Source organism: Aquarana catesbeiana, linkage group LG07 (genome assembly GCF_042186555.1).
Source record: "Aquarana catesbeiana isolate 2022-GZ linkage group LG07, ASM4218655v1, whole genome shotgun sequence".
NCBI lineage: Eukaryota > Metazoa > Chordata > Amphibia > Anura > Ranidae > Aquarana > Aquarana catesbeiana.
Genome location: NC_133330.1, coordinates 70797857 through 70823437, shown reverse-complemented (window position 1 = coordinate 70823437; position 25581 = coordinate 70797857). Strand labels below are relative to the sequence as shown.

General features: G+C 43.0%; 1 protein-coding gene across 1 annotated transcript in view; it reads right to left on the bottom strand.

Moving 5' to 3' along the window:
• The window catches only part of FGD3 (FYVE, RhoGEF and PH domain containing 3), a 375576-nt gene that overhangs the window by 17136 nt on the left and 332859 nt on the right, over positions 1–25581 (bottom strand). The window contains exons 16-18 of the mRNA XM_073592317.1: positions 23085–23207; positions 21673–21822; positions 3599–3739 (exon numbers count right to left, since the gene is read on the bottom strand). Of these exons, the coding sequence (XP_073448418.1) occupies positions 3599–3739; positions 21673–21822; positions 23085–23207 (414 nt within the window). The remainder of the gene's footprint in view (positions 1–3598; positions 3740–21672; positions 21823–23084; positions 23208–25581) is intronic.

Here is a 25581-nt window from a genome sequence, read left to right as displayed (position 1 = left end):
GGTGGTTGGGTGGGTGGCAGCAGTGAGGGGGGATAAGATCAGTGGTAAGGGTGATGGTTGGGGAGGTGGGGTCATTGGTAGGGGGGGATTGAATGGGATGGGTACCAGAGGTGGTGGGGGGGAATGGGATCAGTGGCAAGGGTGTGGGGGGGAATGGGATCAGTGGCAAGGGTGGTGGTGGGGGAGGATAGGATAGGATGGGATGAGTGGTAGTGGAAGGAGGGATTGGATGGCATGATGGCAGGGGTGGGGGGCTTTGGATGAAATGAGTGGCAGCAGTGGTGGGAGGATAGGATCTGTGGCGAGGGTCGTGGTTGGGGGGATGGGATAGGAAGAATGGTAGTGGAAGGGGGATTGGATGGGATGAGTTGCAATGGTGGTTGGGGAATGGGATCAGTGGCAAGGATGGTGGTTGCGGGATGGGATCAGTGGCAGCAGTGGTCGTGGTGGTGTGGGGGGTGGATCAGTGGCAGCAGTGGTGGTGTGGGGGGTATTAGTGATGGTGGTGTGGGGGTTATTAGTGGCACTAGTGGTGGTGGTGTGGGTTGGTATCAGTGATGGTGGTGTGGGGGTATCAGTGGCGGTAGTGGTGGTGGGGGGTATCAGTGGCAGCAGTGGTGGTGGTGTGGGGGGCATCAGTGGCACTAGTGGTGGTGGTGGTGTGGGGAGTATCAGTGGCAGTAGTGGTGGTAAGGGGGTATCAGTGGCAGTAGTGGTGGTGGTGTGGGGGGACAAACCAGTGACAGCAGTGGTGGTGGTGTGGGGGGCATCAGTGGCACTAGTGGTGGTGTGGGGAGTATCAGTGGCAGTAGTGGTGGTAAGGGGGTATCAGTGGCAGTAGTGGTGGTGGTATGGGGGGGGCAAATCCGTGGCAGTAGTGGTGGTGGGGGAAACAGTGGCAGTGTGAGTACATGTGAGTGCGGGCGGAAAGGATGGGTGAAGCGCATGGGGACTGTGCCCGTGAGTGCGGGCGGAGAGGATGGGTGGACCGGGCGGGGACTGTGCTCGCGAGTGCGGGCGGAGAAGATGGGTAGAGCGGGGCAGGGACTTTGTGCCCATCAATGACCAGTGTACTCTCCCGGGTGGCAGTGTGCCCCCCTACGGTGGCAGAACTCAAGAGCCCAGTCGCAGGTGTGACTGCTGCGACCCTGGTAATTCCGCCACTGTACCAAGTTGATCGATCGCCTGCCAGATTTGCATACGTTTATCGCAAGTGGCAGCTATAACTGCTAGCAATAATCACTGTCTTCTCCCAGTGGGAACGGCTTCCCCCGCCTAGCAGCACCAACTTTTTTATTCAGCTTCTTGCTGGTGCAGAAAGTGCTGCTGTAATCTGGAAGCTAATACAGCAATGCGGAGTCTCTCTAATAGCAGGCAAGAGAAAGCTGAGTAGCAAACTGTCAGCTCTTGGATCACTACAGCTCCTCCTACAGCAAGAAAAAATAGGCTCCATCAATTAGGGTATACAGTACGTGCAAACTAAAATAAGGAGGGGGAGTCTGTTACTAATGAGCTAGGATGCAACCACAATACTACCTGGAGGTTTATGTGGGCTGAAAAACGGCTCCACTGCAGTCTCAGTGTAAAAGCCCAAGTGCTTTCACACTGAGGCGATGCGCTGGCAGGACGTTAAAAAAACTCCTGCAAACAGCATCTTTGGAGCGGTGAAGGAGCGTTGTATACACCGCTCCTGCCCACTGAAATGAATGGGCAGTACCACCTGCAAAGCGCCGCTGCAGGTCGTTTAAACCCTTTTTCGGGTGCTAGCGGGGGTTTAAAGCGCCCTGCTAGCGGCCGAAAACCTCAGCAAAAACGACGGCAAAGCGCCACTAAAAATAGCGGCGCTTTAAAAATAGCGGCGCTTTACCGCCGATGCCCACCTGCTCCAGTGTGAAAGCAGCCTAAAGATTATGTAAATACTTTACTATCCATAGACTGGTCACAATGTCACTTTAAATAAACTAAATGGAAAATTATACAAGCAGTGTGAGATCACATTTCAAAGTAAACCTGTATTAGAAGAAATACAAAGCCTTTTTATTTGACCCGGCATCTGTGTATATCCCACCCTTCCTCCCAAAATAGGAATTGGACCTTGGCTGGTAAACAAAGAGAAAAGATTCCACAATTCGCACCAAAAACCTCCATTGCAACCAGGGTGCAAGAGACCATTTATAAGATCATCAATCAGTACAGGGTCCCCACCACTCTTCATCGAATCTTCCCCCAAGGTCCTAGCTCCTGTTGGAGGTGTGGAGAGGAGGGTGGCACAATGGCCTATATTTTCTAGAAATGCCAGAGAATCCAGCCATTTTGGCAGGAAGTGACTGGAAGTGACTGGGGTAATTAAAACACTTATGGGTGTTGATTTAACTGGCAACCCTGCCGCAAGTCTGTTGTATTTATCGTCGAGACCTATCAACAAAAAAAAGGCAAGGCCTCCCTTGCCATTCAGTTACTGAATGTGGCTAAGGCCTGTATCCTTCTACACTGGAAAGATGTGAATGTGCCTTAAAAGTCCCTTTGGTTTTCAAAGGTCAGTGATCTCAGGGACATGGAAGAACTCACGGCTACTTTGCAAAACATGGAGGATACTTACCGTGAAACCTGGAGACCATGGCAGTATTTTGTATAAACCTAGTCCTATCTCAATGCGTTTACACAACCTGTGTGACATGTTTTGGTCCACCTGTGTTTCTCCTTGGGAGATTCCTAACTTTCTCCTCTGGTCCACAACCTGGTTTTTCTATTTCATACTCACTCTTCCTCCTTGTTCTTCCCCCTTCCTTCCCTTTCTTATTCTCCTCTTCGTTCCCCTACCTCCCTCACTTTATCTGTCTCCTTGTCCCCTTGTCCCCTTTTTCCCCACTTCGTTATCTAGCTTTGCCATATGACCGTCTGCCGGATACGTATACCAGTATGTTTTCCCCATGTATCAGCCTTTTTTAGCAGCGTCGTGAATTGGCTTTTTGTGTTCTCCCCTATCCAGAACTATGTTCATGTGCTGTGCTTCACTTTAATTGTTTATTTGCATTTCATTACACATTACTGGAGGTGTCATTTTCTATGTCAATTAGGCTACCTTTGGAATTGCTATATTATCTGACTGTATTGTTTTTAGATGATTTGCTCAAGCTGCTTGCTCTACTGTTTTCATCACAGTCTACTGTCCAAGACTTTGTTTCCCAGTTTCATTTTGTATTCAATGCCTTTTGTATAATGCAATTTTTTGCTCAATAAAGGAATGTAAAAAAAAAGAAAAAAAAAAAGCCTTTCATGTTACCACGTTTTTAATCTCAGTTCTTTCTGATACGCTTACCTAGAACAAGAATCGAAGCAGTAAAATCTTAATGTACATGCTTTTTGTTACTCAAAATGTCAGCATGACAGAAAGGCAACTAGCATTTTTAGAAAGAGATCTGTGATATATATTTCTCTCAGTACAGGTTTCATTTTAAAGTAGAACTAGCACCTTCATCTATTGGCTAAAATATCAGTTTTGGGTGGACCCACCCTGAGCAAGACTTCTATAGAATGATTCTAGAAGCACTGTCAAAGAACAAACGCGTCCAACTATGAGCCACTGAGACATTCTTACCTGACTGGAGCCCTGGAGATACATGACAAGAGGTTCGTTCTTGGGGACACAAGCCCACATTTTGTACCATGTCTTCCCCTTTTCCAGGAAAAGGATGGTGCTATTCATGACACTGCTTTCCGGAGACAGGGAAATTTGCCTCTGAAACAAAGGAAAACACAAACTCTTCTGTAAGCGCTTGCCAAGGCAATGAATTTCATGTCTATAAAACTGGTCTTATACCAATTTTATAATGCTATTAATTAATGTGCTACATTGATCCATATTAAACTCTCTTGTTGCAGGATTAAATCAAGTGGTCATTTCAGTGACATGGTTAATTATAAAAGAACAGACTGCAATAAAGTAACAGTGCTTACCCATGCCTTGCATTATAATAAAACTATGTGATAATGAAAAAGCTCAACATAAATCAATATAACAAATAACAACCATATATTACAATCCAACTTCGAGCAGTTTGTGGACTGAGGCAGTAAAATAAAATGTTTAAAGCAAAAGTAAAAAGAAAGCATCACATTTAAGTTTAATACCAGTTCTGTCCAAAATGGATATTAAAGGTTTGTACACCTACACCGTAGTGCAGGATTGGAGCAGCCCCCTTGGACTTTTTAGGCAGAAATGGTCATAAAGATAATTTTATAGTAAAAGGCAATATAATGCCACTTTTATTAATATGAAACATAATAACTTGTTTATATATAGACATAGCCAACAAGGCAAATAATGTAAAACACACAGTACAAGATTAGAAAAAATATTGGTGCATCAAAACATATTTGTCAAACCCAACAAAAGGCAAGTATGCCCTGTGCTGCCAGAGACGAGCTGTGGTCAGTCAATAGGGATTTCTTGCGTATAGCCCAACATGTTTCGGAATGAACAATGCGTATTCCTTCATCAGGGAAGATTATGTCTGGGTGACTTTAATTCTCATTGTCTGAAATGTAAACATAGTCGCATGATAATCACACTGTAAAGCACGATGTGAACATAGCAAGCAATATAAGAGTATACATTTGGTATATAATATATATGACCATTCTAATACTCACATGATGATCCACAGTACAATAAACAAAAAAGGAAACACAAGGAATAAAATCAATGGGGACTCCCAAAGTGACTGAAGCAGTCTGCAGAGCAGCAGATGGGTGGGCGTGCATCCCAGGATGAGCAAGCTGCAAACATCCACAAGTTTGCTGCTTATTTGTCTGCTTATATAGGGAGTTTTCCTCAGGGAGAGCCAATAAGCCATGGGGAGGAGGTGCTGGAACCCTGACATCAAAGATGCCGCCAATCAGGGCGGCTCAGGACAGGGACAAGGATGCATTAAGGTGGAAAAACACGAGGGTTTACAACCCCTTTAATATATGTTGATATATGCGTTTCCAGAATTCATTTATAGTTTTCCCGACATAGTAACATCCACAGTCGCAAGAGGGTAGATATACTACGGTGGGGGTCCTGCAATTTACATAATGTTTAGGGTGAAAAGTGTGCCCATTGGGTAACCGAATATTTTTGAGTCTGTCCATATATAGACAGTAGGCACATTACCCCGCAGGGGAAAGTGCCTAAAGTTTTACACGTCACCTCTTGAAGCATTATATTCACTTGATACCAGCTTGTCACCCACAGAGGGGGCCCTCCTGTAGGCGACAGCTGGTACCTCCGACACAAAAGGAGCAAGCAATTTACATAATGTTTAGGGTGAAAAGTGTGCCCATTGGGTAACCAAATATTTTTGAGTCTGTACCTCCGACACAAAAGGAGCAAGCAAAGGATCCATAAGAAGCAGATGCCAATATTTGTTTAGGATACGTCTAATTTGCTTGTGTTGTGTAGAGTAGGTAGTGATGACACGTATTGTGTCATCATTTACAAGTTTTTAAGGGTGGAAAGCAATTCTCGACGAGATAGCCTAATTGTTTTCTGATACGCCTTTTTGAGGGAGTCTGGTCCTCAGGACATCAGCTTCCTTTTGAAATCTGATATTGTCGGAACAATTACGGCGAGCCCTTAGGTACTGGCTGTAAGGGATAGATGCCATCAATGGCATCCCATTGATGGCATGCTACCCACCATGGGTTTGCGGTAAAGCTCGCTAGATAAACTGCCGTTGATTTGCTTTTGAATGGATACATCCAAGAAAGTGATTTCACTCATACTGTGTTACATTGTAAATTTTACATTTAAATCATTGGTATTGATACGAGTCAAATTCATATTCGAAGATCATTCGATCCATCACAGAATATTAGGACGTCATCTATGTAACGATGCCATGTTATAACATGGTTCATGTACATAGACAGCATGTCGTCTGCCAACTGATGTTCCCACTCTCCCAGGTACAGGTTGGCATAGGATGGGGCACAGCAGGTCCCCATAGCCACGCCCTGTACCTGGAGGAAGTGGGAACCATTGAAGGAAAACATATTGTGTTGAAGTATGAACTCCAGTGACGTCAATATGAATTAGTTGTATTGGGGTTCATATTGATTAGATTGAAAAAGAACATGGCGTATCACTGCAAGGCCCTTATTGTGAGGAATTGTGCAATACAATGCCTCAACGTCTATAGCCACTAGTTGTGTGTCCTCACTGATATTGATATCTTGAAGGATATGTATCAAGTGAATAGTATCACGTACATACGATGGCATACATAACACAAATGGTTTTAAATGATCATCGACTACAAGGCTGACGTTTTCCATAAGGTTGCCACATCCGGATAGGATTGGTCTATTGGGAGGGTTCTTAAAGTGTTTATGCTGCTTTGGTAGAGCATAAAAGGTGGCTTCGCTAGGGAAATTAATGTGAATGCATTCCCAGATTTGTTTCAAGAAAATATTTAAGTAAAAAGCTTCATCAACCATAAGGTAGAATTCCTTTGTAAACTTAGCCAAAGCCAAATTTAATATAGGGCGATACCGCTCATATTGTGAAGTATCCTTGTGCACATTCTAGTATACTGGGCATTGTCCATATCCACAACATTGCCACCCTTGTCAGAGGGTTCAGTGACAATGTCATGGTTACAGGCCAAAGCATCCAGGGCCTTTTGTCTCATCAATACTCAAATTAGAGCATGATTTGTAATGATCCTTCAATTTTTGGATATCAGCAGATACCATTTTCAGAAAGGTTGCTGCATTGGGATTGAAGCTGGGTGAAGGGTATAAACTGGATTTCTTAAAAAAAACAAAAACAAAAAAAAACATGAGTGTGAGATGTATCCATTGGGGCAGTAGCTGTGTTGTTCGCTGCTATAAGGACAGCCTCTAAATCCACTGAATCAATAAGACTCGTGGACTCATTATCCTACAATAGTGATATCAGATCATCCAGAGCCTGGGTGTTCCGCATGGTTTGCCTAGGTTCTGTAATGTGCTTTTTGGCGTATATATTTTAAGTAAGATATTACATACAAATAGATCAATGTCTTTTATAGCTCCAAATTTGTCAAGACTGGAATTGGGACAAAAGGTATGACCACGTGCCAGGACACCCTCTTTCATCAACTTTTAAAGGGTATGATAATAAATTGACTAAATGTAGTGTGGCTTTGTTGTGTTGCGTTTTTGTGTTTTGGGTGGATGTATTTGGGACTTTTTCTGATGGGTCTGCATACGACCCCTCATTTGGTCTAAAAAAGTTCCAAAGGGTGGTTGCTGTGTTTGATGTGGGTGCGGGGTACTACACAACACAAGCAAATTAGACGTATCCCAAACAAGTATTGGCATCTACTTCTTATGGATTCCTTTGCTTGCTCATTTTGTGTCGGAGGTACCAGCTGCCGCCTACAGGAGGGCCCCCTCTGGGTGACAAGCTAGTATCAAGTGAATATAGGGCTTCAAGAGGTGACATGTGTAAAACTTTAGGCACTTTCCCCTGTGGGGGAAGTGCCTATTGTCAATATATGGACAGATGCAAAAATATTCGGTTACCCAATGGGCACACTTTTCACCCTAAACATTATGTAAATTGCAGGACCCCCCACCATGGTATATCTACTCTCTTGCGACTGTGAATGTTACCATGTCGGGAAAACAATAAATTAATTCTGGAAACGCATATACCAACATATATTAAGTATACGCAAACGTGATCCTGACGTACCCATTGGCTGACACATGGCCTCAGTCCATGCTGCGACTATCCCTAAGGTACATTTTCTGGCCTTGGATCGCCTACATCCTAGCCACAGAAGTGGCGATCTCAATAAGCAACTGCTACCATGTGAACTTTTCAACCTCAAGGCCACCCTGCCACTCAAGCCCTTCCTCCTTGGTTTTATGTCAGGGGGATGCGAGATGAACCTCTAATTTCTGGTATTGAGAGTCTTGAACTCCAGAGGAATTAATGCTTTGCGACATTGCTGTGTGCCCCTATGACATGACATCCTGGGACCCCCATGCTAAATATAATACCATATACAGATTTCTTTAATGATTAATCTTTCATTTTAGATCTGCTTGAGCCTGTTTTCCATATCCTTGGCTATTTTCTTTCCCATTATATTTTATATTTTTTCTTCCTTTCCCTGTTTGCTTTTTCCATCTATATAATTTTTGCTTAATCAATCACTGTTTTTTGTTCTTGTATGTTTCTCCATTGTGGTTTTTGAATCATTTATTGCTCACTATAACTGTCATGGCCCGCAGATCTGCTAGATGGCGATGTGCGTGTCCCCTGTACAGTCTTTTGCTTACACCACGGGTAGGCTTCACCCGCTTGTGGCCGGTGGATGGCACTGGGGGTTTACACTTCCTGCTATCCACACGACCATTTTGTGTGGGGGAGCTCCTATGCTGCAGGGGAATTCTTTGCGCTGGTGACGATCTGACGGGGGACAATATCCCGCTGGATGATCAGGGGCTGTGCCGCGCGCCCTTGCATCAGAGAACCACCTTTTCCCTGTCCTGAGTCGCTCTGATTGGCGGCATCTTTGATGTCAGGGTTCCAACACCTCCTCCCCATGGCTTATTGGCTCTCCCTGAGGAATACTCCCTATATAAGCACACACCCCTGACAGGCATGTCTCTCATTAAGCATTGCTGCCATGGTGTGGTTATCTGCATTAGTGTGTTGAAAGGTAATGTACTCTATGGTGGGGTGATGAGATACCCGATTCCCCTATCTTATTTCTATGCAACATTCACTCTGTCTGCTGATATTTAAGTTTAGGAAGTATGTGTTAATAAGCTCTTCCAATTGCTTTTTTTGCTTTAGATATTGATACCTTTTTTGGCTGGTGTAGCCTACAGGGCATTTCTTGTGAATGTTTGCAGCTTGCTCATCCTGGGGTGCACGCCCACCCATCTGCTGCTCTGCGGACTGCTTCAGTCACTTTGGGAGTCCCCATTGATTTTATTGCTTGTGTTTCCTTTTTTGTTTATTGTGCTGTGGATCATCATGTGAGTATTAGAATGGTCACATATATTATATACCAAATATATACTCTTATATTGCTTGCTATGTTCACATCGTGCTTTACAGTATGATTATCATGCAACTATGTTTCAGACAATGAGAATTAAAGTCACCCAGACATAATCTTCCCTGATGAAGGAATACGCATTGTTCATTCCGAAATATGTTGCGCTATACGCAAGAAATCCCTATTGACTGACCACAGCTCGTCTCTGGCAGCACAGCGCATACTTGCCGTTTGTTGAGTTTGACAAATATGTTTTGATGTATCACCATTTTGTCTAATTTTGTACTGTGTGTTTTACATTATTTGCCTTGTTGGCTATGTCTATATATAAACACGTTTTTATGTTTTGTATTAATAAAAGTGGCATTATATTGCCTTTTACTATAAAATGATTAAGTCCAAGAAGTCTGCTCCAATCCTGCACTACGGAGTAGGTGTATGTTTAGGATGCTGGCAGTCCAAACACGAATATATTCCATTTCCTCTTCAAAATGGATATAACATATAGATATTCAATAAAAGCCATTTTATTAACATTAAAGCAAAACTCCAGGCATATATACAGTAAACAGCATAAATAAATGTAGCTTTGTAGTCCTTAATGTATCATTACTCTTTTTTAATGCAAGAAGTGTAATAACCTTAATTGGACCTGGTATTAGCCTCTTGGAGGGAGCCAATCAGCTGTGCTCATGAGCTAGCAAAGAGCATGCTGATAGGTGTATCAGTGTGCTGCTTCTCCTTTCACGGAACTGTCAGCAGTAATTGGCAACAAGACATTGTATTGAGGTTTTCCAAGAGTCCGCATTGCCCTGCTCATGTAACTGGATACTCTTCACAGAGTATTATGGACAAAGTATGAAATACATTTATACATAGACTTTGTCTTTAAAGCAAATTCTTTCCCCAAATGTAAGTTAAATTCTCTGTGTAATAAAATGTCTAAATAACCAACCCTCTTAAGGTTAACCCTTTTGTACCAACTTTAGGACGATGAATTATTTAAGAAGGTTTACTGCGCTTAGAGTTTCTCTGATTAAATGCTAGTTGTAATCTGGGAAGCCCAAGATCACCAGCCACCCATTTGTAACAGCAAACAGTCTTTATTGCATTTTCAAAAAAGAAAAACCCCCCCAAAAAACAAAAAAAACCCAGCAAGCTAAACAGCCTTCTTCAGCAAACAAATGAAAAATAGTCCCCAACATTGGTATAATGGAAAAAAAAACATTGGCTCACCAACAGTTTCACTTGACCTTTAACAGGTTTTTTGAAAGTTCACGCCTGCCCTGGGTCCCAAAGAGGAGGTCTCGGCTGTTTAGTAACTGTGCCTTAGTCAGCCAGTCCACACTGTTCACTCAGCTGTGTGCTGCTACACAGTCCATTTCACAGACCCCTGCTAAAGGCTTCCTGTTCCTCTTTAGGCTTCTCTTGCAGGTGGATTATCCCCTCCAACTTTGAAATCACAAACAAGGACTTACCAATCCTGAGAGGGCTGTAATCCTCTCCTCTGCAAGTGGACTACCCTGGAACCCCTTACTATGCATGGGTGAGTACCCTTGAATACTCAAACATACTTACAAGTCACCCCCTTCAAAGGGACCACAACCCAAATGGGGAAACATATCTCCCTTTCAGGACCCATCCTTGTCGACCTGTACATAGTACAGTAATTGAGTGCTTACATCTGAGTGAATACATTTTATCTATAAGCAAGTCTCCAAGTCATATCGTTGTTAAAACCAGCATGGAGTACATGTATGTACCACTGAGAATCTGAAATGCAGTATAAAGGGATAGTTCATAAAAAATGGAGGTTAAATCTGTGGGTAGACTCCCTGGTGCCAAACAACCAATTCTCCAATAGAAAAATCTTACAACTAGTCATCTAAGTTCTGTTCCTTGTGTTATAAAGTCTCGTGCCTTAAGATGGAGCAGCAAAAGTCTCAATCTTTCTGCTGCATTCTTAGTTCATTCACAGAGTTTGAGATTCCTTACAATGGTTTTTTGAAGTGAAAAAACCTAAAAAAAAGGAATAACCAGTTTGAAAGAAAGGACTCTTCAAACTTGACCATTTGGCTGAAAAATGTATGTGACTTTGTTACTGACTTATTAATAATTGAACTATGCACTATTTTTTGGCAAGCGGCCCTACTCAGAGTGCTTTGTCATAACCTGTCGGCATTTACATTTTTTATGTTTCCAGCAAAAAGTGCAAAATGTGCTAATTTAAAGAAAATTTGTATAATTCTTGCTGCTGAAAATGCCTTTAGGGCACATTTAGAAATGTGTTCTAGTTTAGAGTTATCATGTGCAAGATAAAACCAATTCTTCTCTCCATTACAAACTTTCCTCAAAAGCTTTTTCTGAAGTAAGCAGTTAAAAAGTGTTTATCACTTCAACCTGAAGTTGTTTGTTAAATCTCTAAAAGCATTGACTGTCAAGGCTATACTATAAAAATGTGCCAGCAGAGTGAATGATGGCTTTGAAGACGTTTATTAAGAAGTCTGTTTATACACATCATAGTTGATATAAAGAGCAGAGTTGCTGGAAAAATGACATCAAAAGTTAGAAAAGTATCAGTCACAGTGCAGACGGTGGCAAAATCCAGAATCAAACTGGGTTATCTCCTTTCCATAAAAAAGTGGTAATCTCAAATGAGCTGCAGAACCCAACAAGGTAAGGATGTTCCTCTAGAGGTTCACTTATTGTTAGATAAAAGGTCAGGGTTATAGTTAAGTATTAGAGGATAAAGCTCAAATTTGGGCTCAGGATTACTCCCCTCCATTTCCCCCTTTCTCCACCACTGCAGCACACACTGGCTCATTAAAAAAAAAAAAAAAAAAAACTTTCAGGTGTCTTTGGGAAAGGGACATCACAGGTTCTCTTGCTCTTTGAGATAAAATCAAAGGAGTGAACAGCACTGATCAGCAGAGATAAATAGGATCCTCAGAGGCAAACTAAAAATGTTTTATTATTGTTAAAAAAATAATAAAATGTTCACCAAGGCATACAGCAGTCAATTGATGGTCTACATTTTACTTTGCCTCTGAGGGTCCTTTTTATGTCTGCTGATCAGCGTTGTTCACCCCTTTGATTATATCTTTTGTCCTCATTTGTCTATGAGTTTTGGACAGCAACGGCCACGGTACATATAATTTTTCTTTTTGACTTTTTACTTGGCCTCTGGTTTGGGTGCCTGGATTTTTGTTTTTAGCGTTTGATCTTACTCTTTGAGACCTGGGTGCATCCTGAATATAGCAAAGAACGGGCACCACTTAAAGACATGTGGCCACTCTATGTAGAATTTTCCACTGAGCCAATGGCTAGAGAGAGGTCGGCCTTTGACATCCTGGGAGATACAAAAGTAGTCCTGAAGCGCTACAAGGCTGTGGGTCAAGTGAAAATTATTATAAACAATCCGTGATTGATGAGGGTTCTAGCCCAGTGCAGCTGACAATGACACTGGAACAATGTAAAAGAACAAGGAAAAAACTATGTGTAGCGCTCTGTAGGCTGTATCCAAGGTGTCGTTTTCATGAAACAGGCAGTTCCAACCAATCGTAATGGATAATCATAAAGTATTTAATACCATCATAATGAAGAATATGACACAAGTATAAAATGAATGAAGGGTTAAAAACAACTGCAGTAACAATGATGTGATGAATGGTGTTGTGCATCAATGTTACCAGTGCTGACTTCAAAAACTTTGGGAGAGGGGTTAGCAATCATCCGAAGGGCTCGCTGGTGTAGCATGGGGGACGGAAATCCGGTTCACTGTGAAGAGACCCAAGGCCGCTGCTGGCTTGTGGCAGGTGTGTGGATACTTCCAGGGGGGAAAAGGTACCGCAGATGGCAATGTCAAAGCACAGGAGTGGGAAACATGTAGCCACAACAACAGCAATTGTGCTTGTGTTCCACGGCTGACTCAGGACTTCCTTCCCCTTGCAATCGCAGGCATGTCGCTGACGTCATCCAGGCGCGTCGGCTCTCCTCAGCTCCATCAAGTCCCTGTGCTTTCCTGCCACAATCTGGTCCCAGGCTATAAGATCCACTGGCACCTTGTGGGCACAAACGGCTTTACACTCCATTGCCATCTGCAGTGCCTTTTCCCCCCTGGAAGTATCCACACACCTGGCACCAGCCAGCAGAGGCCTTGGGTCTCTTCACAGTGGACTGGATTTCCATCCTCCCCAGCATGGCCATTAGCGCCCCGCCCTATGCTACACCAGCGGGCCCTTCGGATGATTGCTAACCCCTCTCCCGAAGTTTTTGAAGTCAGCACTGGTAACACTGATGCACAACACCATTCATCACATCATTGTTACTGCAATTAATTCATTTTATACTTGTGTCATATTCTCTATTATGATGGTATTAAATACTTTATGATTATCCATTACGATTGGTTGGAACTGTCTGTTTCATGACAACTACACCTTGGATCCAGCCTACAGAGCGCTACACAAAGTTTTTTTCCTTTGACATCATGAGCTCAATCAAAGCAAGCTGAATGACATCATTCAACCCAATGGAGAACCAGCTCTGGATCAGTAGGTGGGTGGGTCTGCAGAGGCCAGTGCTGGAGGGTGAGTACTTTAGCAAGAGCATTTTTTTTTATCTCTATAGGTGTCAGGGCAGTGCTTTACTTACTTTTTTCGCCCAAGATGGACTTTGTCTTTAGAGGTAGGATTTTTGGGGGTGGGGAGGAGGATGATACTATTTTTCAGTCAAGGCTTCCTTTTAAATGTTAGATTAAGGTGGTTATAAACCCTGGCATGTACCCAGTGCGGTGACTGGCCTCAGGTGACACACAGATGAGAAAAATCCTCCTACAAAAGTTGTAGCTGTGTATCTGCAGCCATTTATTCTATGTAGATCATTCTGAAAATAAACAGAAAATGATTTCTTCTTAGTTCTAGGAGCAGGGGAAAGATCTGTAGTCTTCACACAGCCAACAACTCTGAGCCCCGAATGGAGGGAAGGGACACACCCACCTTCACACAGTAAGGAGAACAAGCATAGCTGTGGGTATGAGTCACAGGCTGAGTGCTGCAGCTCCCTCCCACATCATCAATGTAACTCTTGGTGTCTGGAAAAGCTGCCAGAAGTGACTCATGCCGATAAAAGAGGAACCAAACAGCATAGAGAAACCACACTTTGTACTTTAGAGACAAGTACTCAATATGGAAGGATAAGCTTTTTCATATTTTATCTTTGAGGTTTACAACCACTATAAGGAATAAAGTTATTATAATGTTTAGTGATCGTATATAATAGGGACCGACTAGGAGATGGGGTAGGGCATCCTTGATTCCATCCTGATAATTGAGGGGACATGGATCGATTGTCTTTATTTAATATTCTGGTACTGAATCTAACACGAGCTAACACCCACCTTTCATTTTTTGCTAAATTCCTATAGTATATTTTCTTTTCCCCCCGTTTTGGTTGGGGATACTGTTCGTAAAAACATCTGTTGTCCAGGACGGCCTGCACCTTTTTGTGACTTAAAATAATAAAGAGATTATTTAAAAAAAAAAAAGTTATTGTAATGCTATATGTTAATTTGTAGCTTAACGCATCTCTCTTGCTAAACCTAATTTGTTAAAACGAGTGGTTCCAATACATGACAATACAACTTGTGCTGTGATGCCATCATTTTGATCTCTATATTGCTGACTAACTTACTAGCTTTATCAATCTACAGTAAAAGTGATTTGTAGATTGAGGTATTTTGGCATATAAATTATACTGTATGCCTATTTTAAGTTTAAGTTTGGCCCTGCCATGTCCCAAACCAATATTCTGATACATTATAAAGGGCAAGCTCACTGACCACTATGGAGACTGACTTCTAATGTTAGCTGCCTATACCACTGGATCTGCTGATCAATCTGACATTCCGTTTTCAGTAAAGGTATCTCCTGCTTAGGTATGCTTTTGCTGTAAGCTCATTTTGAATAGCCCAGCAATTATGACAGATGTACTGTGAAGAAAGGCTTGTGCCTTAAAAGATCCTGTCTACCTGCAACCTGTAACATCACATAGCATTATCATTATATTGGGACAAAACCACGGTAAACAGAGTAACCTTATGTCTTCCTTTGAGGCTATTATATGGCTAAGCTGGCCATATATGGAAAGAAATTTGAACAAAAAATGCTTAGGAAAAGTCTAAAGCTGGCCATAGATAGATTGAATCCCAGCCAGTTCAGCAGGGATTTGGCCCAGATTCCATCCATCTCAGGGCAGGCTGGTTGTATTGAAGATGATCCATCGATCAACTTCAGTACAAACAGCCTGTTGTCTTTTTGCATGTGATTACTGACAGTGGCTATAGCCGCCAGCATTAATCATTGTGTTCTCCCCCCCCCCCCCCTCAATTTTCAACCAGGTAAGAAAATTGCATCATCTATGGCTTGCTTTAAAGAAATTCGTACAAAAAGTCTAAGAATATCTGAATGTCGTTCAAAAGATTTTGTTTGCTTTTAACATTTGATTTTGGAATGAATGGACTTTACTGAATGAAAACCGAGTATACTGTTTGTTCATTCGAGAAAAGTTTTCCATCCTGCTTTGTTCGAAATTCTATCAATTCAAAAAAGCTTTGGCCATACTCCTCTTTTAATGTTACTCTAGTCCAGTGGTCTCCAAACTGTGCCCTGGGGGTCAGATGTGGCCCCTTGCCTGCCTTTATCCAGCCCTTGGGGCACTATTCCCTCCACAGACACAAATGATGCGGCACAATTTCTCACTGACACCAAAGATAGGGCACTATTCCCCTCACTGATGCCAACAATGGGGCACTATTCCTCCCACTAAAACCAACGATGGGGCATTGTTTACTCTCAGTGATGCCTGGGCATTTTTTACTTCCACTGTCCACAATCCGGCTCCCCTAAAGCCTGAAGGACAGTAAACTGGTACTTTGTTTGGAAAGTATGGAGACCCCTGATCTAGTCCACCATCAGTTTTAACACAACCATAAAGAATCTATTGTCGTGACTGATTAAATTAAAGTGGATGTAAACCTGAATTTTTTTTTTTAATTAAGCCTTGCACCTTGTACAGTGTAGGATTTCATGTCATCTGTGCCCAGTCTTGCCAAAAAAATAGTTAATCCAGCTCTGAGAAGTCCTCTTATCTTTTTTTCAGTGAGATAAAAATGGACAGAGAAATAGGAGTCTGTTTCTCCCCCTTGCTGTTAGTGACAGGTAATTTACATATCTCAGGCACCAGCCTCAGAGACAAATTCTGTGTACTTCAGATCCCCTCATACTTTTTCTCCAGCTCTCCCAGGATTGGCTGTTCCACACCTCGGCATGATTGGGCATGCTGAAGTCATATGGTGACCTTTCTGGGTTTTGACTGGATGTTCGTGATCTTAGCAGAAGTTCAGTGTAAGAAATACACAGGAGAAAATGCATGTTGACAAGGGGAGTGTAGAGGTGGGCGGGGAGTCTACTGACATCACGACTCCACCCACCGAGCTGCGGACAACAGACCCACCCATAGAATCTGCAGTTTTTCGGGTCTCATAACAGACAGAGGGGAGACATTTGACAGCATAAGGATGAGCTCAGGCGTGTTCGCAAACAGCGCGTGCAGAGAGCTAATCACAGGCAGTGAGACACTTCCCGATCTCTGCAGCCGCGCATCGGGACAACGTCTTTTTCTTGTGATTAGCGCTGTGCAGTGGCGACTTCATGGCGGGCTCTGCACGTGCTGTTTGCGAACACGCCTGAGCTCATCCTTATTGACAGGTAAGGATACATGCAGGAGACATGTATATCCTTATACATAACCACTATGGCAGTAGTTTAGAAAGGATGAGAGTGGGTTTACATCCACTTGTATTCTATTTAGCTATGTACTTAGAAATGTTCAAGTTTATTATTAGAGTAGCTCCCAGATCTCAGTGTGAGGCAATATGAAAGCCCTCCATTCTGAAATCTCTTAGTGTTATTACTAAAACGAAAGGTTTTTTTTTTTAACTACAGATTTTCGGTACATTCAAAAAAACTACAGTACTTTAGCCAGATCAAGGAAATCTGTTTGGTTTCTATGAATCACAGAACTCTGAGCTAACTTAATGAACAAGGCCTAAAAATGGTGTTCAGGCTATGATGTATGTCCAATTAAATTCACCAGAATCTATGCCCCTGATGAACCAAACCACATTGTAGCCACACAATTCTCTTTTTTTATAGCCAAGTCTGTAAGCCATATTCCTTCATGTGAGGTCATGGCCCAAATGCTTATCCAGGTTTACTTTCACACTCTAAATTGTTTTACAGGTACTGCCAAAAGCTAAAAGAAAAGGTTTCACTATACAATGGTGCATCATGCTTCCTCACACGTGTTGAGTGAGGCTTCTGTCGGTTGACGTAGGCTCCACGTCATGTGTCTCACCACATGTTCTCTTAGGACAACAGAAATAAATTAGAGGTTCGTGATTGTGCTTGTTGTTCATCTCTTAGTAAGGTGGACTAAAGGAACCAAAAAGCCCCCCATCCCCAGACCAATGTGAAGAACAGAAAAGCCTTAAAAAAACAGAAGGTATCGACAGGTCTTACTTTCATCACTTATTTCTGTGATTTGTTATGATGCATGCATATGCCTTTTCTTTTAAGAACACTTTACTGTTCTTTCCACTGGCTTAGTGCGGGGCTTTCTGGTTTCTTTTAGCCCACCTCACTATAACCTGGCTGGTTATCGTAGGCATGCGCACAGGGTGTGCCAGGTGTGCCCGGGCACATTCTAATCACCCCATGCACATTAGCATAATCGCTCTGTGTTTCAGCAGGAAGATGGGAAAAATCTCCCTCTTACTGGCTCTGTCATACGAGAAGTGTTTACACACTTCTCCTCCAATGTGCCGACAGGGAGATCAATGTGCTGGAGTCATATATATACATATGTGTTTGAGCTTTAGAGTGCACACCCTAATTAATAAAGCTGCGCACACCTATGCTGGTTATCCTTTACCATTGCTCTAAGCCCTACTTAGAGGTCAGTTTTCTGTGCACTGTACAGATTATGCCACATCTGTGCTGCTGAACAGTAGATTTGGATGCACAGTTGGCTTTGGTATACAAGAATAATCTGATTCACCTACTGTTCTAAAATAAAGAAAAAAAAACATTTTTTGGGGGATTTATAATGGAAGTGAGACATGCAGGTATTTTGTCAATTAAGAAGGCACAGCTGTTCTCATAATATCATAAGATCTCACAATATGACTAGCATAGCATCGAGCAATCACATGACGCTCCCATGACCATTGACCAGGAAAGGAGACCTGCAAGGAAGCTGTGTGTGGGCACTGCCACAGGATAAAGAGCAACTGTTCATGGAGACCACTACAACCTCTGAGCAGTCTCTTGTATCTCCTGTTACCCACTTGCAGTCTCCTGATCAGCCAGGAATAGTATGTTGCAAGCAACAATTCCCTGCCAGGCACTTCCACAAATCAATGGCAGGCTATATGCCTCTAAGAAGTCTCTTGTATCTTCTAATACGCACTCGCAGTCTACTGATTGGCCAGGAGAAGTCTGTTGAATGCCACAATCCCCTCCCACCTATGGACAGCACACTATAGGATGTCTGAAGAACACTCTAGAAAGTTTTGCAGAAAACAAGTTAACCCTCATCTCTAATAGCACTCCATTATTACAGTACTCTCAGAAGGCCATTATACCTAAAAGGCAAATATTTGGCAAAACGGGAATATCAAGGAACACATGGGGGTTGATTTACTAAAACTAAAAGTTAGAAACTGAATGGCTACTATGCACAGCTGCACCAGATTTTGCACTCTCCATTTTTAATATATCAACCCCATAGTCTTTGGCAGATGATAAACATTGACTGGGGTTGTGATATCACCGCTATGCTGATTAGAGGGTTTGTTTATTAATGCTGATTGTGTTGTGCTGTGGAAAACACTATTCTATGTGAGTTCTCTGTGGGAAGTGGTTTAAAGGCTAAGTTCACCTTTTCGGGCAGAATTTCACTTTTCTTAATAGATAGAAGTCTTTTAATGTCCTTTCTGTCCCAGCCAATGTGCTTTTCATTCCCTTACCTCATCTATAACAGTTTTGAAGTTTCATCTATCTTTTCGAGTTTTTAAAAAAATGCATTCGGATTCTATCACTTCTTGTAGGTCATATTCCATCATGCACTGTCTTGCTGGATCACAGAATAGGGCATGATAGGGCGTGCTTACCAGTCTGGACCACACCTCCCTCATTACCACCTCTTGTTTCATTTCCACCCACTTTTTGTACAATCTGATTGTACAATCTTCTTTAGATCTACTATCAGCTATATAGTGTAAGGGCCTGCCTGATTTGATACAAATAGAATAGTTTGTTCAGATGGGTCGTCCTATTCCACAGTTTTGGTAAATCTAAAAAAACTGTACAGAGATTGTACAATTAGATTGCATAGTGTTTGCCCATCTTTATAGAAATACATAGAAGGGAGTGGACAGAGACACCATCAAGCTCTATTCACATCTCCGCATAGCAGGAACTCTCATTCCTCCACACTTTTTTTCTTCGGGTGTCTTGGAGCGTTTCGGCTTGTCACACAGAGCAGCCTATTCCCTTGAATAGGCTGCTCTAAGTGCGACATACGTCCCAAAGAAGCTTCATAACTTTTTGTGGAGTAGAGCGCGGCACATTTTTTAACCTCGCTTTTTGGTGTACTTGCAGCACTCTTGTCGCACGGCAAACTTTGCCAAGTTATGGAATTTGTTGTTAAATTGAAGCCAAAATGGAAAAGGACATGAGCTTTTGTGGATGTGAATGTAAAATGGATGTAAAGCCACTTTGTCATGTTAATACAATAGCCTCTGTTAGATAACAACATGTGCCCCAATGTCTTTGCTTCATAAAAAATATGGTGATTTCTACCTTATTTCACAGCGTCTACCGGCGCTCACATGACTCCTCTGCTCTCCGCTCTCCCAGGCTGACAGCTACAGTGGGAGGGGCCGAGAACGGCCGCTGATGTAGGCCAGGAGGAGGGGAGGAGAGGAGGAGAGAGCCGAGGAGTCATGTGAGCGCCGCTCTGATATAATGTACAAATCCACATATTTTTTTATAGAGCACAGACATGTTGTTATCGAACAGAGGCTATTGTATTACCATCACATTGTTTTGTAGCAGCGGGGAGGGCACTGGTAAGAGCTGACCAGCAGGGAGGGGAGGGGTGGAGGGAGGAGGACAGGGGAGGACACAGGAGAGCTGCAGATAGCTGCGGATGACAAAGGCACGTAAACTGACCACGGTGTCAGGGCTCAGAAGCCATGATAGACCGTGGTCAGTTTGCAGGGGGGGGGGTAGAACCAGGCAGAATCAACCAGGTATTTCAGGTGATACAGTGGGAGAAATTACACAGCACAAGCACTGTGCTGTATAACATGTTTTTAGGGAACAAGATCCCTTTTTTTTAGGGTAACAAACACTAAGTGTTTATTGTTGTTCATAGCCCCAATAGGAAGATTTCAAAAGAAGAAAAAAACATTATTAAGCTTTTTTTTTTACATCTTTTTGTCTACAGATTGCATAAAATACCTTTTTATGCCAGACAATATTATCAAAAGGAAGCATTGTTTGTCCTGAAAAAATAGCAATATATGTAATACCCTCCCACTCTCTCTGCAGGCTAGTCAGTGTAAAGTTAGCACTGGTTCTCCTGCATATGCACACTAACCAACATACTTGAATGAGACATACCTATACTACAGGGCCAAAATCACATTCAACTTTTTAAAAATGTATTGTTCAGGCATGGGCAACCCAGCACTAGATTAATTACCAGTTGGGCTGCAAACGGTTCAGAATGCAGCACTTTCAGACAAGGTAGGTACAAACCTGCAGGAAGGGGGGCACAGCTAGAGGCACTGTGGTGGATAAAAAGGGGGGCTAGGAGTTTTATTTATTTTTTTAATAGGTGACCATGCACTTTATGAGGAATTCAAAAATTCTTTTGGCGGTAAACAATATCCTGTAGAAAAAAAAAATCCAACAGTCTATTATAGGCACTTTTCACATTGGCAGCAGTGTTAAATGCCACCATCCTCCCGCAAATAAATCCATGTTTGCTTTTCAGAGGCAGCACTGAGGAGGTTTGCAGGCATTCAGGAGGTGATACTGTCACCTCCTGAATGCCTGATTTTTTTATTTACATTTTTTTAAACAGCTGAAGGCGAATTTTGCATCGGAATATCTCACAACAACTGCCAGCCAGTGCCTTCCCATTGACTTCAAAGAGCTACATAATACAACAGAGCGGACAGACACTAGTATAATTAACTGTGAAAGCAATAAAGCATAAAACACATGCCTATTGCCATTAATTACCTAACTTGGGTTGAATTTTTTTTTTTTTTCACAAAACAAAAATAGTGGTTTAAATATATTTTTTCTATCAAAGCTACTTTTTTCGATTTAGCATCCATCATTAAAACTTGTTAATGAAAACTGTCGCTAAAGAACTTAAGTCATACAAGAGCCGCTAATGAAGTGGTAAGAAGCAATTCTATTATTGGATTGATGCCATAACACCACACTGCTTTAATTAATATCCTGTTAGTGGCTTCCTGAAAGATTACCTCTACATTAGCTTTCTTCTTAATTTCTGGGATGTCAGTTCCCCCGGGACTAGACGCCGCAGAGTTTGGAGAGAAGCAGTCTTTACAAACACGATTATGACGATTGTTTTCCGCAACGTGCTTGAATTCTGAACACTTTGCACAAATGGCCTACAAGCAGCAAAAAGTACATATCAGACAAAAACAATGGAGAGAAAAAAAAAAAAAAAAAAAAAAAGAACAGACCTGTTTGAAAAAGGACCAAAAAGGAGTTTACTATTAAAACACATACAAACGCTAACAATGAATACCTATTTTTGGTATGTTAAATATACCATTGAAAGTGCTTTGTTATATCTGTGCAAACAAAAACTTGTTGATCCTGCCAGACATCCAGCAAGCTTATAACTTTCTGTGCTCTCTACCTCTGCTGCACTGTTTTCAGACAGCTCTTTTATTTGGGCTACAGAACACCTTAACCTCCATGTAATGGAGATGAAGAGAGGGGAGGTGTTCTTTAGTTCTAAGATTTACCTCCTATCTTACCTTTAAAGCAATTTTTTTTTTCATGCGATTCTAAATGAATGGGCTGGCTTGCACTTCAACGCACAAAAATGAGACCCGCACCTCTTTTTGAAAGCGAAGAGCGTTAGGATACCATTCAGAGTGAATGCTTTGCGTTACAGTAACACTCACGAATACATGCGCGTTCCCACAACGCGATAGTGTGAACAGGGTCTCAACAAATTTCTTATTCCAGGGGAACAACGCTGCGCCTTTATAAAGTACAGACTGAGTGTTCTTACCCTAGGACTTAAAGTGATGTTGCTTGTAAGACTACCAGATGAAAAAAAAGACAATTCTGGTTAGAAAATTATTGAAACCAGGCACTGGCTATCCGATAGGCATAACAACTGAAAATCTTGATTTTTATTTTAATTCCTCTATTCATCTCCTGTATCTGGCTACCAGACTCCTTAACCCCTGTGCTCCTTAACCCCTGTGCTTGTTAATATATATTTTCTGAATCTGAAGGACAGCAAGCTAGTAATCTAGCCCCAAAACTGACAAGCACCACTGAAGCAGCCATATCGCTCATGTGCCTAGTAGCTAGGGCCTTCTTTAACGCAGGGCAAAAGGGGCAGCTGCCCTGGGCCCAGTCTTTGCAGTAGGGCCCAAAGCAGCTGCCCTTTCAGCCCACGTTGCCCGTAAATAGTTGATAAGTGGATTAGGGGGGGGAAGAAAATGTATGCCCAGGGTCCAATCAATATTAAAAGATGGCCCCGCTAGTAGCACATTAAGGACCTGAGCTCTGAGTATCAGCAAATGGTGATAGCAGCCTAGCTGTTCCATGTGACAAGAAGCTGCAATATGGCCTAATGAATCTGTCTGCAAGTGATAACAGAAAATCAAATGCATTCTCCATTACTCACCGCCCCACACTGCTTGCAGTGATGTCTTCTTTTTGTAATCGAGTTAAAGGTTTCTCGACAGCCTTTACAACCATGCTTTTCCTTGTCCCGTTTTATTTTAGAAGACTTTCTAAATGATTCTGGCTGCAAAAGAAAAATTACCAATTTAAGTCATTGCGTGTACAGAAAAGCAAATACATCCAATGTTTTATTAGAATGTGCAAATTAGTAAAGTTAAAGTGACTGTCAAAAGTAAAGCATAGGGGCTGCCATTGCTGATCTTATATTTTAGCTCCCTGGCTGTCATGATGAAGCTTTAGTTTTAATGCTTTCTGGGTCGTGGACCTGGAACAAATATAGAGATGAGGAATTTGGACACTATTTTGACATTCATTTACAGCAGGGGTCTCCAAACTATGGCCCTCTATGAGATTTTAACCAGTCCAAAGCTAGGATCAGTATCGTATTCTCTGACTCACAGACTGAGGATGCAGACCAGTTAGTCTGCTCTTCTGATGGGAACCCTACTGTAAGGGAAGACTCTGTTAGGAACCTTGATGTACAGCATGGGTGAATTCTGATAGGGAACCTAATGTACGGGGGAACTCTGATAGGGACGACTCTGATAGGGACCCATGTGTAAGGGGAAGATACCGATAGTGACCCTGAGTTTGGGGAACTCCGATAGGGACCTTTATGTGAGGAAAGACTCTGATAGGGACCTTGATGTATATGGGAACTCTGATAGGAACCTTTATGGAAGGGAAGACTCTGATAGGGACCCTCATGTAATAGGGGACTTTGATAGGGACCTTGATGTGTAGGGAAACTCTGATAGGGACCCTTATGTAAGGGAAGATTCAAATAGGGAAACTTATGAAAGGGAGAACTCTGATAGGGAAACTTATGAAAGGGAGAACTCTGACAGGGACCCTGATGTATGGGGGAACTCTGACAGGGACCCTGATGTATGGGGGAACTCTGATAGGGACCCTGATGTATGGGGGAACTCTGATAGGGACCCTGATGTATGGGGGAACTCTGATAGGGACCCTGATGTATGGGGGAACTCTGATAGGGACCCTGATGTATGGGGGAACTCTGATAGGGACCCTGATGTATGGGGGAACTCTGATAGGGACCCTGATGTATGGGGGAACTCTGATAGGGACCCTGATGTATGGGGGAACTCTGATAGGGACCCTGATGTATGGGGGAACTCTGATAGGGACCCTAATGTATGGGGGAACTCTGATAGGGACCCTGATGTATGGGGGAACTCTGATAGGGACCCTGATGTATGGGGGAACTCTGATAGGGACCCTGATGTATGGGGGAACTCTGATAGGGACCCTGATGTATGGGGGAACTCTGATAGGGACCCTGATGTATGGGGGAACTCTGATAGGGACCCTGATGTATGGGGGAACTCTGATAGGGACCCTGATGTATGGGGGAACTCTGATAGGGACCCTGATGTATGGGGGAACTCTGATAGGGACCCTGATGTATGGGGGAACTCTGATAGGGACCCTGATGTATGGGGGAACTCTGATAGGGACCCTGATGTATGGGGGAACTCTGATAGGGACCCTGATGTATGGGGGAACTCTGATAGGGACCCTGATGTATGGGGGAACTCTGATAGGGACCCTGATGTATGGGGGAACTCTGATAGGGACCCTGATGTATGGGGGAACTCTGATAGGGACCCTGATGTATGGGGGAACTCTGATAGGGACCCTGATGTATGGGGGAACTCTGATAGGGACCCTGATGTATGGGGGAACTCTGATAGGGACCCTGATGTATGGGGGAACTCTGATAGGGACCCTGATGTATGGGGGAACTCTGATAGGGACCCTGATGTATGGGGGAACTCTGATAGGAACTCCAATGCAAGGGGGGCTTTGATTTGTAAGGGGGGCTTTGAAGAGATGGAGGGCTTCTGATGTAAAAAGGGATCTCTTATCTGAAGGGGGGATTCTGATGTGGAGAAGGGACTTCTAACATGACAGGGAGCTTCTGAAATTAAAGCGAAGTCCCCCCCCAGCAAAAAAATGAAAAGTCAGCAGCTACCATAATTTATACATACTGCTGACTTTTAATATTAGGACACTTACATGTCCTGGAATCAAGCAATGTCAGCACTCCTGCCGATGTTTCCATCGGCTCTCGGGTGCGTTCCCACCACCATTGCCTGTAAGGGCAACCAGCAGTGAAGCTTTGCGGATTCACAGCCGGCTCCCTACTGTGCATGCAAGAAGCGCTGTGCTTTCTGAGTGGCCCGGCGGCGGGGGAAGGAGTACGGGGGGGCGAACTTCAGTGTGATCTCGCCGTGGCGAGATCTCTCAGAAGCGGCAGCAGGTACCTGTCAAAAACGGGTACCCGCTCCCTCCTCCCACCCGGAAGGTGTCAAATGTGGCACGGGGGGGGGGGCTAGAGGAGGCAGATAAGCGGAGCTTCCACTTTTGGGTGGAACTTCACTTTAAGTTTTCTCACCTAGCATGTTTATTAA